Source organism: Elephantulus edwardii, unplaced genomic scaffold (genome assembly GCF_000299155.1).
Source record: "Elephantulus edwardii isolate Elephantulus edwardi_28Jun2011 unplaced genomic scaffold, EleEdw1.0 scaffold00061, whole genome shotgun sequence".
Taxonomy (NCBI): domain Eukaryota; kingdom Metazoa; phylum Chordata; class Mammalia; order Macroscelidea; family Macroscelididae; genus Elephantulus; species Elephantulus edwardii.
This window is the reverse complement of record NW_006399811.1, coordinates 8,522,907-8,543,038: the sequence shown is the minus strand read 5'-3', so window position 1 is coordinate 8,543,038 and position 20,132 is coordinate 8,522,907. Positions and strand designations below refer to the sequence as shown.

The 20,132-nt window shown below is 39.3% G+C and overlaps 1 protein-coding gene across 1 annotated transcript in view; it reads right to left on the bottom strand.

Moving 5' to 3' along the window:
* Positions 1-3,642, bottom strand: part of SOAT1 (sterol O-acyltransferase 1) — a 77,954-nt gene extending 74,312 nt beyond the window's left edge. Inside the window, exon 1 of the mRNA XM_006887729.1 lies at positions 3,522-3,642. Coding sequence (XP_006887791.1) covers positions 3,522-3,642 — 121 coding nt within the window. The remainder of the gene's footprint in view (positions 1-3,521) is intronic.
* Positions 3,643-20,132: the final 16,490 nt, after the last annotated feature.

The following is a 20,132-nucleotide window of genomic DNA, read 5'->3' as shown; positions in this document are numbered from 1 at the left end:
TCAGTTCCTTGAGCTTAAGAAATGCTGAGCGAGTTCGGCCCTTTTGATTTTCTGACTCTAGTTCCTCGCACATTTCATTGTAGTATTTTGCTTTGTCATAATTTTTAAATTTAAGCTTTAAGCTTAAATACTGGAACATAAAGAGAAGTACTCAGTGACAGAAAATGTCAATATGAGTATTAAGAAGCTACACAGCAATCTTCAAAGGCATGTGGTTCAAATCCACCAGCTACTCCACAGGGTGAAGGATGAGCAATCTTCTTGTGATTTACTGCCTCTGAAAACCTGCTGAAGGGTCAGTCAGCTGTGGGCTGGTTCTGACTCAATGGCACACAACAACCCTCTACAGCATAAATAGACTATCAAATATAATAAAAGCTGCACAACTAAAAGAGAATAAACTAGATGAATGAGGTCTTCTAAAATGAAATTCTTATGTACACTGAAAGACTTTTTCAAAAATAAAGAGAACCTACAGATGGGAAAAAGTGTTTCACAATGACACATCTAACATGGCACTCATATCTAAAATTTATAGAAAACTCCAAAGCCTCCAGTGAGAAAAAATCCTATTATAAAATGGGCAGAAAATGTGAAAAGACTCATCACCAAAAGCAACATTCAGATGGCCAAATAGCATGTAAAAAAAAGATCAAGCTCATTGGGTATTAGAGAAACACAAATCAAAATAACAATGATGTGTCATCTCTTCCCAGCAACAACAGCTAAGTTCTATAAATTTTGGGGAGAGTATGGAGAGACTGAAAGTCTTATATACACCTGGTAGACATGTGAAATGGTACAAGCACTATGGAAAGTAGTAGCCTGCATTTCCTTAAAAAGTTCCAAAATGGAAATACCATGATTCAGCTATTCAACTATATTGAGTTATATATATACGTATATGTATATGTATATGAATATGTATGAATATGCATGTATATATATGTGTGTGTGTATATTTTTTCAAGGTATATTGCATTGTGGAGTCAGGACAGACTCAAAGCTGATCTTCTGGTAGATTTTCAGAGGCAGTAAACGGCATGGGAGGAGACTGCCCATCTGAAAGAAATGAAATGTGACACAAGCAGATACATACAAATGTTTAGTGCAGCCTGGCTCACAATTACAAAGAGATGGAAATAACACAAATGGGTATAAACAAATGAATGGATACAGAAACTACAGTACATTTACACACAGCATACTATGCAACATTAAAAAAACAGCAAAGAAATAGTGAAACACTGCATAATATCGGTGGATGTAGAGGATAATATCCCAAGTGAAATAAGTTTGTCACAAATACTGTATACGACTACTATTATAAAGAGCTAAAGAAGATTTACAAACAGAGAATCAGGGTAAGAGAGAGTGAAAAATTCATAAATAGAAAAGAAACAGTAAGATGGGGAAGGGGAAAACAATATGGAATGAATGGACGACGTGACATTGTGGGTGCTGTAATTGATGTTACAGGATAAAATGTGTATTAATTATAGAAAAAACAATAATTGCTTTGTAAGCTTTCACTCAAATAATAATAAATAAATCATATATATATAAAATAAATATCTATATATCTTTGCATTGGCAGTGCAATTCCTTACCACTAAGCCACCAGAATTCTATATATAAATATACATGCACACCCCCCCCCAAATCCACTGACATCAAGTTGATTCTTATTCATACTGACCCTCTAAATGGGTTTCTCAGGTTGTAATTGTTAGAGAATACCCATATTTCTTTATCCTGGAACAGCTGGCGGATTCAATTGCTCACCTCTGGGACAATAGCCTGGTGTTTAATATACTATCAGTAGGGCTCCTTATAAACAATATATCATAAATTGCTAATAAATGTAGTGAATACAATTAATATCACTTAACAGTATACACAAAGAATAAAGAAATGACTTTATTTTTGTGTGTGTGTACCGTCAAATCAGATCTGACTGGTACAGGAGGAGATTGTCCCTCCTTCTCCAGCAGAGCATCTGGTAGATTCGAACCGCACACCTCTGGAATTGCAGTGCCGCTTCTTGCCACTAGGTTACCAGAGCTCGCCCAGAAATGACATTTTTTAGCCCATTTATAACAGTATTTATATTCCAAGTGGGATTTAGCTCCAGCTATTTACAATTAAATTTAAGTAGGAAGAGCAAAAGAATGCATCCTTATAAAGAAATCAGGAATGTCAAAGACACCTGTCTCATAAAGTGCCACTCCTACTAATCAAACAAGACTCAAATTTCAAATCCGCACTGAGGTCAAACCTACACAAATGTTATGGCAAAACAGCCTGATGCAATTGATGATGTCAGCTAAGTTTTGTTGACAGGTCTATAGATCATAAATACAAATCCTGACCTTAGCAAGGAACACTATATCAAACTGTTCTTTGTATTCATGCAAACTTAAAAGTACTGACAAAATCCCCTCACTTTTCCCTTTCTCTCAAGATTTCTAGCTCAGTACTGATTAATTGCAATGTCTCGGTTTGCCCCTTTAATAATGTTAACCAAATATAATGTTACCAACCAAATGTTACCCAAAGCAAAACCAAACCCCCCAACCATCTCAATGATTCCAACTCATCGTGACCCTACTAGACAGAACTGTCCACATATTGTTCCTAAGGCTGTAATCTTCATGGAATCACACAGCACATTCAGCACATTACCTTTCCCCTACCTGAAAAGCTGGTAGGCTTTTCACTAAGATTTCAGTTAGCAGTCAAGTATTTTAACCATTATGCCACTGGACTTTTTAACTATATTAGTTCCCCTGCTAACTGTCTCTTTATGCTCATTAAATTTAATATGAATTAGGATCCCTGGTTTGCATAAACTGTTTACTCTTGGCTAACCAAAAGGTCAGTGCTTGGAATCTACTCAATAGCACAGCAGAAGGCAGGTCAAGTATTAACTTCAGGTTTCAGTCATTGAAAATCTTGCAGATCAATTTTACTTCCATACCTATGGAGCTCCCATAAGTCAGAATCAACTCTGTAGCAACTGGAGTTAGGGATTAGAGGGCAAAATGTATAGATATCTCACTGGCAGTTCTGAAGGCAGATGTGACTGGAATATTAATCAAAGTCTTTCCTTCCATTCTTTTTATCTACTTTTTCCTTCTGTTCCTTTATACTATCAGTAGTACTAATTTATAAAAAAGAGAGTAATCCTTGTCCTAGAAAACAATTAAATTTCACTAAATGATCAAATTTAGTTTAAAAAAAAATTCTTAGGACTAGGGGTAGGAAGAGCCAAATCACTGGGCACAGTTTGGTGGGTGGATAAAGAGGGTGAAGGAATTAGAATACATCTAGTGGGGACCAGAAAAGACAGGGTGATAGTGGGCATAGATCAATGTGATTCATTTTATAAAAAAGTGTACGGAAATGATTGTATGAAACACTGGGAATAAAGGAATATGTGAAACACAATGTACATGAATGAAACAGTGTATTCAAATTTTGTATGCAAACCAATATAAAATAAAAATACAAAATCTTACCATTGTTAGTTTTCTCTACAGACTCCTTTTCAGTGTCTGTCTTATCTTCATCTTCCTCAAGATTTTTATCACTGGACTTAGACAGTCGGTTTCTTAGAGATGTATTCTCTTCACCTACCATTGTGTTCTCTATAGAAGAAGAAAATGTTTAACTTAGCATCTCTTTTAAGCAAATTTAAGTATCATCATTATTTGTTTGTTGTTGTTGTTGGGTACCACTGGATCAGAACAGACTCCTACCTCACCATCTTGTGGCTTTAAACAGGTAGTAAAGTAATGCACAATGGGAGACTGCCCATCTTTCTTCCTTCCAGCAGCTGGTACATTCAAACCATATGCCTTTGGTTGGAAGAACAACTTCTTTTTTCCCCCCAAATTTATTTTATTAATTTTAATGAACATTTACAGAGATTTTGGATTTTCATTCATTCATTGTTGCACTTTTTTCTTTACCCCTTTCCCCCCAGTTTGCTCCTCTCTTTGAAAGGCAAAAGATAAACTTCTTTGTTGGTATACAATCCACTGCCCCCCCCTCACCTCCGACCCAACCAGCATCCCCCGCCCTGCCCCAAATGCACTCCACTATGCAACCTTAATTCTGGATTCCTGTGATAATCATAACATGCTATCATATATCACTTTTAAACTGTCTCTCTCTCATCTGTTTCAATTCAGTATACATAATCGATTCAGTTTTTCTCAGTTTTACCCCAATCCTGATGTCAGTCACTACCTATAACCGTGCAGTATTTGTCCTTTTGTGACTGAGATATTTTACTCAGCATAATGTCCTCCAGGGTCCCCCATTTTGAATAATATTGCATGAGTTCCTTGTTTTTCACTGCAGCGTAATATTCCATTGTGTGAATATACCACAGCTTCTCTATCCATTCATTTGTTGATGGGCACTTAGGTTGTTTCCAATTCCTAGATATTGTGAACAAAGCTGCGATGAACATGGGTGTGCATATATCTGCCTGGATGTCATTTATGGTCTCTTTAGGGTATATTCCCAGTAGTGGAATTGCTGGGTCAAATGGTATCTCTATTTCCAATTTTTTGAGAAAGTGGGAAGAGCAACTTCTTAACTGTTAGGTCACTAGAGCTCCCTATCAAATTGGATTTAAAAAAAAAATTTGTTTCAAATGTCCTCATTTAAACACTGCATCTCCTGCATGTACGTATTTTAAAATATCATTTTATAGTGGTTTACTTACAAAGTTCATAAAGTTCATATACATTATTTTTCACATGGGATCTTTCCCTTTTCCTTTACCCACTCCTCCCTCCATCTATCAAATTGTATGACCCTATTATCATTATCACAAGAGTCCAGAATGAAGGTTGCATAGTGTAGTGTACTCGGGGTGGTGGTGGGGGATTGTATACCAAAGAATTTTTCTTTTACTTTTCAAAGAGATATGCGAACTGGGGGGTGGGGAGAGGGCTGGGCAGGGAGAAAAGTGCAACAATGAATGAATGGAAATCCAAAATCTCTAAATGTTCATTAAAATTAATAAAATTTTTTTGAAAAGGGAGAAAAAAAATTGCGTGGTCATATGATTAAACCCTCCCTCTTTGGATCCTCATATTCATGATACAATAATGATCTTATTCAGTATTTATCTTCATGAGACTGAGTTAGTTTACTTAGCATAATGCTTTCTAGTCCCTCCCAAGTTAGGTAGTAATTTGCAAAATAATTTCTCTTGTGTGCTGCCTAGTATTCCCTCATGTGAATGTATCATCATTTCTCAATCCATCCCATTGTGGTTTGAGCATTTGTTTCCATGTTCTTGCTATGGTGAATAGCGTTGGTATGAACACTGGTGTACAAGTCTGTTTGTGCCACAGTTCTCGTTTTCTTGGGTTATATTCCAAGCAGTGGAATAGCTGGGTTATATGGAATTTCTATGTTCAGCTTTTTGAGGATATGTCAAACTGCCTTCCACTGTGTACCATTTTACAATCCCACCAACAACATGTATGAGTTCCTATCTCACCACATCTCCAATATTTAATACTTGCTGCCCTGCTAAACTTTGCCACTGCTACTTGGGTAGGATGGTATCTCATTGTGGTTTTGATTTACGTCTCTCTTATTGCCAGTGATTTAGAGCATTTCTTCATATCCGTTGGTCATCCAAATGTCTTCCTCTGTGAAAACTCTTTCCATGTCTTTTACCCGTTTTGTAATTGTGTGATCAGCCTTTTCCTTCTGGAGGCCCAGGAGTATTCTGTAAACTTTTGTTATGAAACCCTTGTCTGAGATGGTATTGCCAAATGCTTGCTCCCAGTCAGGAGGCTTTCTTTTTACCCTGTTGGGAAAAGTTTTTGATAAACATAGAGATTTAATCTTTAGAGGGTTCCATTCATCAATTTATCCTCTTCAAATTCTGCATTTCTGGCTGTATTTTAGTCTCTTTATACCGCAGACTACGCCTTCTAAGCTTGATCCTAGTTTGTCTCTTCTGACTTTCATGGTTTGGGACTTTATTCCCAGGTCTCTGATCCACCTTGAGTTAATTTTTGTGTATAATGTGAAATGTGGATCCTGTTTCCATTTTCTGCAGTTAGCAATCCAGTCTTGCCAGTACCATTTGTTGAAGAGGTTGTCATTTCCCCATTTGATAGGTTTTATTTCCTTATTGAATATCAGTTGACTATAGATAGATAGGTCCATTTCTGGGCTCTCATTTCTGTTACATTGGTCTAAGTCCCTGTCCTTATACCAGTACCATGCTGTTTTGGTTACTACTGCTGTGTAGTAGGTCTTGAAGTCAGGGAGTGTTATGCCTTCCACATCATGTTTGTTTTTCAGAACTATTTTGCTTATTTGAGGTCTTTTTCCTCTCCAAATAAACTTGACAATTTCCCTTTCAATATCCTTGAAAAAATTAATTTGGTGTCTGTATTGGGATTGCACTGAACACGTAGATTGCTTTTGGTAGGACTGTCATTCTCACAATATTGTCTTCCTAGCCATGAACAGGGAATATTTCTCCATATATTTAGGTCTTTTATTGTGTCTCGCAAAAATGTTCTTTGTATCACATATGCATTTTTTTTATTATTTCAATGAACATCTACAGAGATTTTGGAATTCCATTCATTCGCATTTTTCATTCGCATTTTTAAATAACCATTTTACTGAGATAATTCACATACCATACAATTGACACACTAAAAGTATACAATCCAATATGTCAAGAAGTAGTACTCCTAGTGGCACAGTGGTTAAGCTCTTGTCTGCAAACCAAAAGGTTCAAACTCAACAGGTGTTATTCAGGGAAAAAAGACGTAGCAGTATGATTTTATAAAGTTAAGAGCCTTGAAAGTCATTGGGGCAATTCTATTCTAGTCTATATTTTTGTTGTTATGTGCCATCAAGTTGCCTGCAACTCACAGTGACTCTATGTAACAACAGCTCTGAACGTTCTCTATCTTGAGACAATATCATTGTCTCTGACACACCTACTCCCATTACCACAGTCACTAGGTCAATCCATCTCATCCAGTGTCTTATTCTCTTGCACTGTCCTCCACCCTTTCAACCATGATGTCCCTCTCCAAGGACTGGTCCTTTTTGGCAAGATGCCCAAAGTCAGTCAGATGAAATTTCAAAATCCTTCCCTCCAAGAAGTGGCCTGATTTCACTCTCTCCAGGACACACCTGTTTGTTTTCTTAGCAGCACATGGTATATATCCCTTCTCCAGGCCCACAACTCAAAGGCATCTATTCTTCTATTATCCTTCATCACTGTGCTCTCTCTGAGGCATAGCAAGTAACTGAGAAGACCATGGCCTTGATCAGATGTACCTTAGTCCCTAGACAGCCACTGTTGCTCTTCAGTACTCTGGAAAAGTCACTGACAGCAGATTTTCCCAATACAATTAATCTTTTGATTACCTAGCTGCAGGATGAAGCTGTTAACAATGTCAATCTCTTCTTCATATATCATGATACTCCAAGTGGTAGGAATATTTGTTTTCTTGATGTTAAGATTCAATCATATTGCAGTCCCTGGTTGCAAATGCCTCTAGTTTTCTTCAGTTTCAGTAAGCAAGGTTTTATCATCTGCATAATGCAGGCTGTTGAGGAGTCTTCCTCCAATCCTGATGCCACATTCCTCCTCATAGAGCCCAGCCTCCCAGATGATCTGTTCCACATATAATTGAAAAGCAATGGAGATAGAATGTATTCCTGGAGTGCATCTTTCCTGATTTTGAACCATGCAGTGCTTCCCTGCTCTGTTCTGACAACTGTCTACTGGTCCAAGTATTGTTGTTGTTGTTGTTATGTGCCATTGAGTCGCTTGCGACTCATAGCGACCCTATGTACAACAGCCCTAAACCCTGCTCTATGCTGTTACAATCTCACTGCCTCTGACACACCCATCCCGATTACCCCAGTCACTGAGTCAATCCACCTCATAAAGGGTCTTTCCCTTCTGCACCGTCCCTCTACCCTCCCAAGCATGATGTCCCTCTCCAAGGACCTCTCCCTCCTTACAACATGTCCAAAGTATGTCAGACGAAGCCTCAGAATCCTTGCCTCCAAGGAGCAGCCTAGTTTAACCTTCTCCAGGATGAATCTGTTTGTTTTCTTGGCAGTCCAGGGTACCTTCAATACTCTTCTCCAGCAGCACAGCTCAAAGGCATCAGTTATCTTTCTATGCTCCTTAAGTCATTGTCCAACTCTCTGATGCATAACACGTGATTGTAAAGACCATAGCCTGTATCAGGCGCACCTTAGTCTCCAGAGTGACACCACTGCTCTTCAGTACTTTGGAGAGAGCCCTAGCAGCAAACTCTCCCATCGCAATACGATTTTTTATTTCCTGGCTACTGGTGCCAAGAGTTATAACTGTGGAGCCAGCAGACTGAAGTTGTTAACAATCTCAATCTCTTCACCATCCATCCTGATGCTGCCAATTGGTCCAGTGGTGAGAATCTTTGTCTTCATGACATTGAGCTTCAATCCATACTGAACGCTGCAGTCCTTGACCCTTTGCAGCAAGCGCTTCAGGTCCTCCTCAGTTTCAGCAAGCAGGGTTGTGTCATCTGCATAACACAGATTGTTAATAGATCTTCCACCAATCCTGATGTCACACTTCTCCTCATAGAACCCTGCCTCTTGGATAATCTGTTCTGCATACAGGTTGAAAAGGTATGGAGATAGGATACATCCCTGGGTCCAAGAATAGGTTTCACATAAGCACAATCTAGTGTTCTGGGATTCCCATTCCTCTCAAAGCTATCCACAGGTTTTTTTAAACAACATTTTCCACAGTCAATAAAACCAGTCATTCTTCTGATACTCTCTGCTTTCAGCTATGATCTAATAAGTTTGGCTTTTTGCAGGGAGTAGGAGAAAAGTAGACTGTTTCAAGAAACAACTTTAGACCTTTTGCTATCAATCTCTTTAGCCCTAAGCAATCACTGATCTATTTACTGCTTGTCTCTGTTCCAGTTACTTTAGGGTTAGACTCCCATTCACAATCACCAATATATACCAAAGCAAAATTATTCTCAATAAAGATTTACAATAGCCAACTTTTTAGAAACAGATCACTAGGGTCTTTGAGTGAATCTGAATAACTAGCCTTTTGGTTAGCAGCTGTTTCTCCTCGCTCCTTGATTTTTATAATAAACCCTACAAGCCTTTTAAAATAAGAAGGATCAAAGTAATAGTAAAGCAGTAGCAATATAAAAAATTTTAAACCGATGCGTATATATTATGTTCCTACCAAGTACTGTGCTGCTAATCTCTTCATTGTTGTTGTTCCTATTAGGTGCCCTCAATCAATGATGATTCATAGCAAACCTATAAATAAGAGACTGGAACCCTGCTCTACCCTGCACCATCCTGATGATGTGACATGCTCAAGTTCATTGTTATACCGTGTTAATCCATCTCCTTGAGGGGTTTTCTTTTGCTGACTTGTTACCTTCCCCAGTATGTTTCTAATCACAGGTCTGGTCCTTCTTGACACTATGTCAGACGAATTCTCACCATACCATCCTTGCCTCTAAGAAGTATCCTAATTGTACCTCCTCTAAGACAGATTTGGTGGGAGTTTTTCGGCAGCCCATAGTATATTCAGCATTGTTCTCCAACACTGAATCTTCTGTCTTCCTTAATTTTTTTTTTTTTTTACTTTTTAATACGTCAATTTATTTAGTGGGATGAACACTGACATTACCATCATTTCATTGACCCCTGGAGACACAATGATTCATTTGAAAAACTGTCACTTCTTTGGAAGACAAGATTTTTTTCCTAGAGTTCCATGTAAATCACATTAGCTGATTCAAGTATTCCTTAATTTTTATTGTCCTACTTGCAGATGGATTCAAAGGCACTGAGCTGTGTTCTTCCATATTTTTGTCCAACTTTCAGTTGTATAGAAAGAAAATGAAAGTATCATAGCTTGGATCCAGCACACCTTTAGTCTTTAAACCAGTATCCTTGCTCTTTAGTACTTTGAAGACAGCAATGAGAGCAAATTTTCCCAATGCAATAACATCTTCTGATTTCTCAACTGCTGCTACTATTAGTGCTCAATGTGGATACAAGTAAAATAAAATCATTAACAACTTCAATCTTTTCTCCATTTATCAAGATGATGCTGATTGGTCACTGGTAGGTGTTTTTGTTTTCTTGATGTTGATATATAACTCAACTGAAGGTTGAAGTCCTTGATGATCTTCTTCAATAAGTGTTTCAAGTCATCTTCACTTTCTGTAAGCAAAACAGTTTGTTGTGACTTCCTCCAATACTGCTGTCACATTCTTCTTCATATAGTCTAGCTTCTCGAACTAATTGCAAAGCACACAGAATAAGTTCAGAGAAAGGATATAACCCTGATCACACCTTGCCTGATTTTAAACCAGGCAGTGTTTCTATGATGTTTGGACAACTGTTTCTTGATCTAATCAAGCTCCCTAGAAGCAATAGCAAAAATGTACCTGTGGAAGAATCCTAATTAGAAAAGTCTGACAAAGATAAAATACTGTTTTTTTAAAAAGTAAACAAATTTTTTAAAAAAACAATTTGAGTACTTCATACAAAACAATAATTAAAGGCATCTTTGTTGAGAAGATTAGGAACCATCAACCTAGAAAATAAATCCTGCTGTGAAAGCTAAAGTACTGCATTTTAACAATTATACTGCCCAAAGAGTTTAATCTACTTATTTTAGAAGTGAGGTTAAAAAAAAAAGAAAAGAAAAGAAATGCTTATTTCTCATAACAAAGTATTTCATAGGCTGTGGTAACACCATGGTTAAAGCACTCAGATGCTAGTCAAAAGTTCACTGGTTGAACTAATCTGAAGAAAAGAGATGTAGCCTTTTGCTCTTACAGATTTATTAACATGGACTTCACCTGATGGATTACAAAGGAATTAGATTGACTATATCTATGGAAAAAGTCACTACAGAAAATTAGTATCAGTAATCAAAACAAGGCCAGGTGTTGACTGTAAAAAATCAGAAACTGCTCATGTGTAAGTTCACGAAGCTAAAGAAAATGAAAAGAAGTCCATGAGAGCCAAAATACAACCTTGAGACTATTTTACTTGAATTTAAAAACCATCCCAAGAACAGGTGTAAGGCATTAAACATTAATGATCAAAGACCAGATGTGAGGTGTTGGATGGCATCGTCCATAGGAAGAGTAAACAAAGATAGAGAAAGATGAAAAGACCAAAAGTGATGTTAGAAGAGACTCTAAAAATTGCACTGAATAACAGTAAGAGGCTAAAACTAAGGGAAGAAATGCTGAATAGATCAACTGAAGATTTCAAAAAGCAGCTCAAGAAGAAAAAACAAAGTATTACAAAATATGCAAAGAGCTGGAGTTACAAAATGGGAAGAATTTGCTCTGAGTGTCTCAAGCTGAAAAAAACTGAAAAACAAATTCAGGCCTACAGCTCAAACACTGAAGGAGTCCATAGGCAAAATCATGAGTGATGCAGAAAAGCATTAAAAGAAGATGGGATGAATATATAGTCATTGTACAAAAAAAAACCAAAACAAAAAAAAAAAAAACCCACCATGGAATTATTTCAGAAAGGAGCATATGATCTAGAACCAATGGTACTGAAGGAAGAAGTTAAAGTTACATTGAAGGGACTGGCAAAATAAGGCACCAAGAAGTGATAGAATACCAACTGACATTTTTAACAAACCAATGCAGCCATAGATGTGCTTGCCAGCTTAAGTGAAGAAATTCAGAAAATAGCTACTATATGGCCAACTGACTGAAAAGATCCATACCTGTTTCCTATTTCCAAAAAAGATGATCCAACAAAATGTGGAAATTATCAAACAACATCATTAACATTACATGCAAGTAGAATCTTGTGTAGGTTATTTAAAAATGGTGAGAGAACACTTCTCTGTCATTGAAAAACTGACAGAAAAATGCCAGATATTCAAATTGGATTTAGAAGAAACCATGGTGCTGGGCCAAAACAAAGGCAAGGGGAGGGCTAAGAAATTAAAAGAATGAATGGCCCCACCCACCTGGCTGACCAAAACCACAAGGGACTACCCTTCCCTCACTCTCAAGACCCTGCTATAAAAACCCACTGAGAAAATCCTCACCATTAGGCCAATAGGCAAGAGATGGAGGAAAGACTGAAGTCATAAACAATTTCTTCTTATTTGGATCCACAATCAACATCTGTGGTACTAGTAGTCAAGAATTCGAAAGATGTGTTTCATTAGGAAAATTTGCTCTTAAAAACTAAGGTGTGCCTCAGCCAAGTCATGGTATTTTCAACTACTTCCTATGCATCTGAAAAATAAGGATTAGAGAAGCCTCGGAGTTATGGTACTGGAGAAGAGTATCCTATGAACTGTCAACAACAACAACAACAAAAAAAACAAAACAAGCCTGTCATAGAGGAAGTGGAACCTGGGTGCTCCTTGGAGGCAAAGATGGTGAAATTTTGCCTCATATGCTTTGGACATTTATTAGAAAGGGCCATTCCTTTGGAAAAAGACATTATTCTGGTAAAGGTAAAGGGTCAGTATAAGACCTTCAAGGAGATGGAATCAGCTTGAGCACTGTGATGGAGCAAATCTGATCTGTTGTGCACTGTCATAGCTGACCAGGTGGCATTTAACAACAACAAATTGACACTGCTTGAGATCATACACTGTTATACACATTTTGTCTACAAGCACTACTGTAAGATTTACACACTATGAGAAAAACATAAGTCTGGTGCCCAAATGATCTAGAGATAGCTAAGGAAAATCTCTTGAGGAAGATAAAGTCTAGATTAAATCTTAAAGGAAAAGAAAGGAAAAAGACTGAAGCACAAAAAGTAAGAAGATAGAAGTTGAAGGTCCCTTAGGAGGCACTCTTAGGAAGTCAGTTTAGGCAAAAATGTAAAGAAATTGCTGGAGAAAAGAGAAAATGCCAGGGATGATAAACAGAAAAAATTATAATGGCCTGAAATAAGTTGGAAGGAATACACAGAATTACTGTACCAAAAAGAATAGTCGACACTGAAAAAAATTTCAGTAAGTACCATATGACCAAGAGCCAATGGTGACGAAGGAAGCAGTTCAAGCTGCAATGAATGTATTGGCAAAAACACTAGCAAAAAAAAAAAATCCCAGGAACTGACAGGATATACCAACTGACATGTTTCAAATGACAGATGCAGCCCTGGACGGGCACTAGCCTATGCTAGGAAATTTAGAGGACCACTGCCTGACAGACTGACTGGTAGAGATCCATAATTGTTCCCATTCCAAATAAAGGGGATCCAATTAAATGCAGAAATTATGGAATATTATCATTAATATCATATGCAAGAAAAATACTGAAGATCATTCAAAAATGGCTAAACCAGTACACAAAGAACTTCCAGATAGTAAAGATAGATTTAGAAGAGGCCATGGTATCAAGGATATCAGTGCTGAGGCTAGATGGATCGTGTCTATATTTTATTGACTATGCAAAGGCATTTGACTGTATGGATCATAACAAATTATGGCTGGCATTGAAACGAAGGGAAAACCCAGAACACTTAATTGTGCTAATACAAAATCTCTATCTAGACCAAGAAGTGTATTCAAACCAAGCAAGGAAACATGGCATGGTTTAAAATCAGGGAAAGAGTGCATCAGGGTTGTATCCTTTCTCCACACCTATTCAATCTGTATGCTGAACAAATAATTGATGAAGCTGAATTCTCTAAAGAATGTGGCATCAAGATTGGAGGAAGACTCATCCACACCCTGTGTTCTACAGATGACTAACTTTGCTTGCTGAAAATGAGGAGGATTATGAAACGCTTGCTGCAGAAGATAAAAGACTACAGCTTTCAGTATGGATTATATCTCAACATCAAGAAAATCAAAGCCCTCACTACAGTACTAACAGTCAACATTATCATGGATGGAGAAAAGATTGAAAAAAAAATGTCAACAATTTCATCTTCCTTGAATCAACTATCAACACCCTTGGTACCAGTAGTCAAGAGATCAGGAGACATACTGCATCAGGCAAGTCTTCCATTAGGGATCTCTCCAAAGTGCTTAAGAGCAATGATATCAGTTTGAAGACTAATGTGTGCCTGATTCAGACCATGGTCTTTCTCAACCACCTGCTACTCATCAGAGAACTAGACAATGAATAAGGATGACTGAAGATTGATCTGAATTGTGATGCTGGAGAAGAGCACTGAACATCCCATGTACTGCCAAAAGAACAAACAGATATATATATCCTGAAAGGCAAACAGTAAAAACCAAAATTAATCAAGACCACTGTCATTGAATTGTTTTCAATTCTCAGCAATCCTTTAAGTCAAAGAAAGGCCTGTAGAGTTTCCAAGGCTGTAAATTTTTAAAGAAGCAGACTATCTCACAGTCTTCCTTTGGAGCATTAGTGGATTCTAACCACTGATGTTTCCGATAACACCATACCCTTAACAGTACAATCAGAGCTCCTGATGATCAACAAAGAGAGCTCTGGTGGTCTAATGGCAAGGAGCTGCACTGCCAAAACCAGCATGGTTCAAACCGACCAGCTGCTCCACAGAAGAAAGATGGGCAATCTCCTCCAAATTGATTTAATCTCTGAAAACCCAGTGGAGGGGCAGTTCCAACTCAATAACACATAACAATAATCAATTATAAGGAGTTGAATATACATGTCTTGGCTGAAAAGACAGATCTATATTTCAAGAATACTTGTCATTATCACTTGAATTACCCAAGATTCATCATATTAAACTAATTCTCTTTCTCTTCTATCTGTAATCTCCATGCACAGGTAACAGGGAGCAGCTATGCACATGAAGGATGTATCACATGATATTTCCTGATATATTCCAGATAAAGAGGTTATCCAGTTCATAACATAAGGAGACCTGATGGTGGTTGGTAAAAGGTGCTTGAACCTGCCAGCTGTTATGAAGAGACAGATGGGCATCTCCTCCCATAAAGATTTGTTGTTACTGTTATGTGCCATCGAGTCGCTTGCAACTCATAGCAGCCCTACATACAATAGCCCTAAACCCCCTGCTCTATCCTATGTTAACCTGTCTCTGATACATTCACTCCCACCACCCCAATCACAGAATCGATCCATCTCATCGAGGGTCTGTCTTCCTCTCCTGCGCCGTCCCTCCACTCTCCCAAACATGATGTCCCTCTCCAAGGACCAGTCCCTCCTTGCAACATGCCCAAAGTATGTCAGACGAAGCTTCACAATCCTTGACCCCAAGGAGCATTCTGGCTTCACCCTCTCCAGGACGAACTTGTTTGTTCTCCTAGCAGTCCATGGTATAATCAATACTCTTCTCCAGCACCGAAGCTCAAAGGCATCAATTAGCACCAAAGCTCAAAGGCATCAATTCTTCTATCATCCCTAGTCACTGTCCAACTCTCCAATGTATAGCACGTTAATTGTGAAGGCTATAGCCCAGATCAGGTGCACCTTAGTCTCCAGCCTGACATCATTGCTCTTCAGTACTCTTAAGAGGTCCCTGACAGCTGACTTTCCCAATGCAATTTGTCTTTTGATTTCCTGGCTGCTGTTACCAAGAGTGTTGATTGTGTTAACTATCCCAATCTCTTCACCCTCCATACTGATGCTGCCAATTGGTCCAGTGGTGAGAATATTTTCTTGATGATGTTGAGCTTCAATCCATATTGAAGGCTGCAGTCCTTGATCTTCTGCAGCAAGTGCTTCAGGTCCTCCTCAGTTTCAGCAACAGGGTTGTGTCATCTGCTTAACTCAGGTTGTTAATGACTCTTCCACCAATCCTGATGCCACATTCCTCGTCGTACAGCCCAGCATCTCAAATGATCTGTTCTGCATATAGATTGAAAAGGTATGGAGACAGAATGCATCCCTGGAGGACCCCTTTCTTGATTTTGAACCATGTAGTGTCTCCTTGCTCTGTTCTGATGACTGCCTCTTGGTCCAAATATAGGTTTCACATAAAGATTTACAACCTCAAAAACATAATGCAAGGGTCACTGTGAATCTGAATCGACTCAATGAAGTTAGGTGGGTGATACAGTTAAACACTTAGCTGCTAACTTCAAGCTTGACAACTTAAATCCATCCAGTAGCCCAGCAGGAGACATACCTGGTAATCTCCTTTCATAATCTGGTCAAGAAAACTCTAGGCAGTTGTATTTGGTCCTGTAATTTGTTGTGTGAATTGACTCAACAACAATGGAGGTAAATCATAAAACAATCTTTGCAACTATTCTCTTTTACAGGTGATTAAATAACCTCTCCAAAATCAAAGCTATTTAAAGATAGTAAAAAGTAAACAAGCAAAGCCTAGGAGAGATTAGAGAATCAGAAACAAGTAATGTCAAAATCAAGTTGAGAGAACACACAAAAAAAGAGTACTTTGTGGTCTAGTTCATGAAAAATGTAAAAGAATGGGTGGAGTATGGGGTATTTCATAATTTGGTGACATTATTTACTTAACTACTTGTATAGACTCAGGAAGGACAAAAAGAATCTTGGAAGACGATTGCAAAAATAATTAAGGAAGTGACAACAATGATCATAAGACACAGTCTCACTAGACCCAGCAGTGAGGGACCAGACACCAAGGCCTCCTGAGGAGTAGTATTTACAGCACCAGGCTTCATAATTGGTATACTCTGTGGTCCGTTTAACAGTTAGATCTTAAAAATTGTGTAATATTCCGAAATTCTAAGAGACTTCAAAGTTGCAATGCCAGCAGTGATAGTGGAAATGCCCCTTACACCAGAGATGACATAAAGCTATGACTAGATAATCTTTTGAAAGTGTAATGACACACTAAGCAAGAATTTAAGAATCTTATCTGTGCACTGCAACTTTGTAATGTTTCTAACCTACCTAGGAAAGGAAAATAAAATGGTTTGAGAAACAAGTGAATCATATTTAGATTCAAAGTATCAATTTTAACCTGCCTGTAACATGAAAGCTTTCAAAAGAACCTGTAAAGCTGTATGCATTGAGCACTCCTTCCCCATGAAGAACTGTACTACAGCATACCCAGATTCAGTGGAGCAAAGAAAACTGCACAAGGAATTTACAACCAAAACCAACATTTGTCCCCTCCCTTCAAACCTTTAGCCTTGAACTCCACAACTTTTTACTTATTAAAGAACTAGTCATCAAGTCAGTTTGCTAAACAGTAAATCAGACAAATCCTCATTTACATCTCTAAGGATGGTATAAACATTAAACATAAACATTAAAAAAAAGCTGAGGGTGGGGTGGGGAGTTGATTTTGAGACAAACCAGACTGGCTTTTGTTTAAATTTTTACCATTTCTTGCCCAAAGAAGTTATTCCCAATGATTACTTTGCTCTAGTTAATAGTTCCCATTCAAAAGTATCTTGGTTTGTCCTGGAACTCATTCATTCTTTCATTGTGCCAGATGGTGAGTAAGACCCCAAGGAATGAGAAATAAGACAAGCCCAGCTACCATTCATTTCACCAAGTAGTAAAAGGCCAGAGAGCTCTGGTAGCCTAGTGACAAGAAGCTGCGTTGCAATCCCGTAAAAGGACAATTTAAAAATCTGTGATTAACTGACTCATAATCAATGGGAGAATATAAACCGCTAGCAGTACTTGACGGAGATGAGTGATTTCCAGAGAGGATGTAATATTTAGGCTGATGCACTGAATAATGTATAGGAACTAGGGGAACAATGGGAGGAGGAAAGGGGCCCCAAATCAAACGAGCTGGAGATGGAAGGATGAATACTTTTCAGCATTTTTGTTTTAATCCTAAAATCTTTACTAGGTCCTAACCACGTGATAACCCTGAGAGACAAGAGTTTTTGAATGCTTGCTTTTAAAGCCTTCAGCGTTTCTTCCAGGTCTTTTTTCCCCCCCCTTTTTTCTATTCTTAGATCTTAATAAAACAAAATCTCCCTAAGCGAAATCCCCAATGTCTATGCATTGAGACTGCCAACTAAGCAAAAAAGAATGCGACAGGTTGAAGTTTACGTCAATGGAAAGGTTAACAGCTGGGAGGAGGGGCGGGGTGATGGGAAGGGAAGTGGCTTCATCAGAATGGTCACTTAAGTCACTTACATATTAATCTATATGTATATAGGAAGACTGAAATTTACAGTTCTTTCACGTCTACAAATCATCGACGTATCACTTAAGTTGTACAGCTGTTATTTAACGTTTAAAGATGACAAAAACTTCCTAACTATCATCCAGTATGAAAAAATAAAATCGGAGTCTGGTTAAAGGATAAGGTGCCCTTACAGATGTCGCTGTCTTGTAACGCCATCCTCCCCTTCATTCACTTTTCCCCCTGAAATCAGTAAAAGGCTGGCTTTCTGGGTGCATTTTTGTTTGGTTTTGCTTCGCTTTTAAAGAATATAAAGTCTTTTAATTCATAACTTTCTCCACGGCCCGCTTGAGTGGTACCAACAGGATCCCCGGGACACCAAGCAAGCGACCCAGGTTTTAAAGGCAGACAGTAACCCGAGCGCCTGGCGGTAACTTTCCCGCCCTCCCCCTCCCCCGGCCCCTCCTCCCCCGGGCTCCCCAGGGCCTCCCCCTTCCCCGCGCCCGGCTGCATCCTCGCCGGCTCAGCCCCGACAGAGGGTCTCCGGGAGGCAAGGCCGAGCCCGCGAGCCACAGCTGCCGCTGCCACCGCCGCCACCTCGCTGCTCCCCCCGGCCCAGCCTCCGACTAAGAGGTTGGTGGACCTAGGAGGGAAGAGAGAAGGTGAAACCGGAGCATGAGGATTACCTCGAGCCGGACCCCTGCTGTACAGACCGAGACAAGGAAGGCGGAAGCGAGAATTCCGCCCCGCGAGGCCAGGGAGACCAGTCCCAAAGCAGAGCTGCACCTTCCCCGGGGTACAAACGCAGCCAGCCCCGCGGCGGAGGAAGATAAAGCCCCTCCGCCCCCTACTTCCCAGCCCCCTCCGCGGCGTCACGCGCACGCCGAGCGCCGGCTCGTGATTTCATTGGTAGTCCCGGCGGCCGCTGGGCTCCGCCCACTGCCAGCGGGCGCCCCGCCCCTTTCGAGGCTCGTGGTGTCTGGCGCTGGAGCCTGCTGCTAGCTACCCCTGTGGCTTAGCGAAGGGAGCTTCCTGCTAACGGATCTTGACCGTGGTCACAGGCGCTTGCATTGCTCTTAACACACTAGCGGTAGAACTCGAGAGACAACCTGGACGGAAAAAACTCCTGCATATCTGAAACAACATCCAGCATCATGTGTGGTAGAAGAGAACTGGAGAATCTCCTGTAGACTCACAGAAGCCTTTGCAGGAACACTGGAGTGTCAATTTATCCTTTAGGAACAAAAGAGAAGCACCGGGCAGAAGCGTTGTCTTGAGATGTTTTATGCTTGGTAAGCCATGCAAAGTAGATGTGGCACTGCAGTGAAGTACATGGTTTAAAGGACCAATTAACTATAAACGGTCCTAGCCTGCCCTTTGAGACTTCCTCATCAAAGAAAAACTACTAATCCCTGGAGGTTAGAACATAGATTAGAAACAGTAGATAATCTTAGATTTCGTGAAAGCAGCGCCAAAGATGAATTTATGCTAAAAGACAGTGGCAGGAGAGCATTGAGAGGTGCAAACAATTAAGAGCCAAATTCACACCCCAGAAACCAGTAAGAGCTAATCTGACCTGCCTACACACTCTACCCCTGCTCTAAAAAGCTTGAGATGGCCACTCCTGACCAGGTAAGGCTACTCTGAAAAAAAAAAAGAATGGATTTTACCTGAATTGACCTTTCAACACTGGATTTAAACGGGTTTCCTGGCCACCTAGCTCACTGTCATCCCTAAGTACTGTCCCGAAGCATTATCCATTCCCTAAGAAAGAACAAGCCTCAACATTCAGGAAAGTTCAGTACTAGCTATCACTGGCAAGCCTGCCCAATATTTTTAATAAAAGTTTACAGAAAAGTTAGATTTTCATCCATTCATTATTGCACATTTTTATCTCTTCTCCCTTCTTCCCTCTTCCCCAGTTCCTAGTTGTTGTTTTTTGTTTTGTTTTGTTAAAAACATAGTCTATGTGTTTCCTACTGCCAAAGGGGCCCTTTAGAGTAGTGAGAGAAGATCTTCACCCTGAAACCCACAGC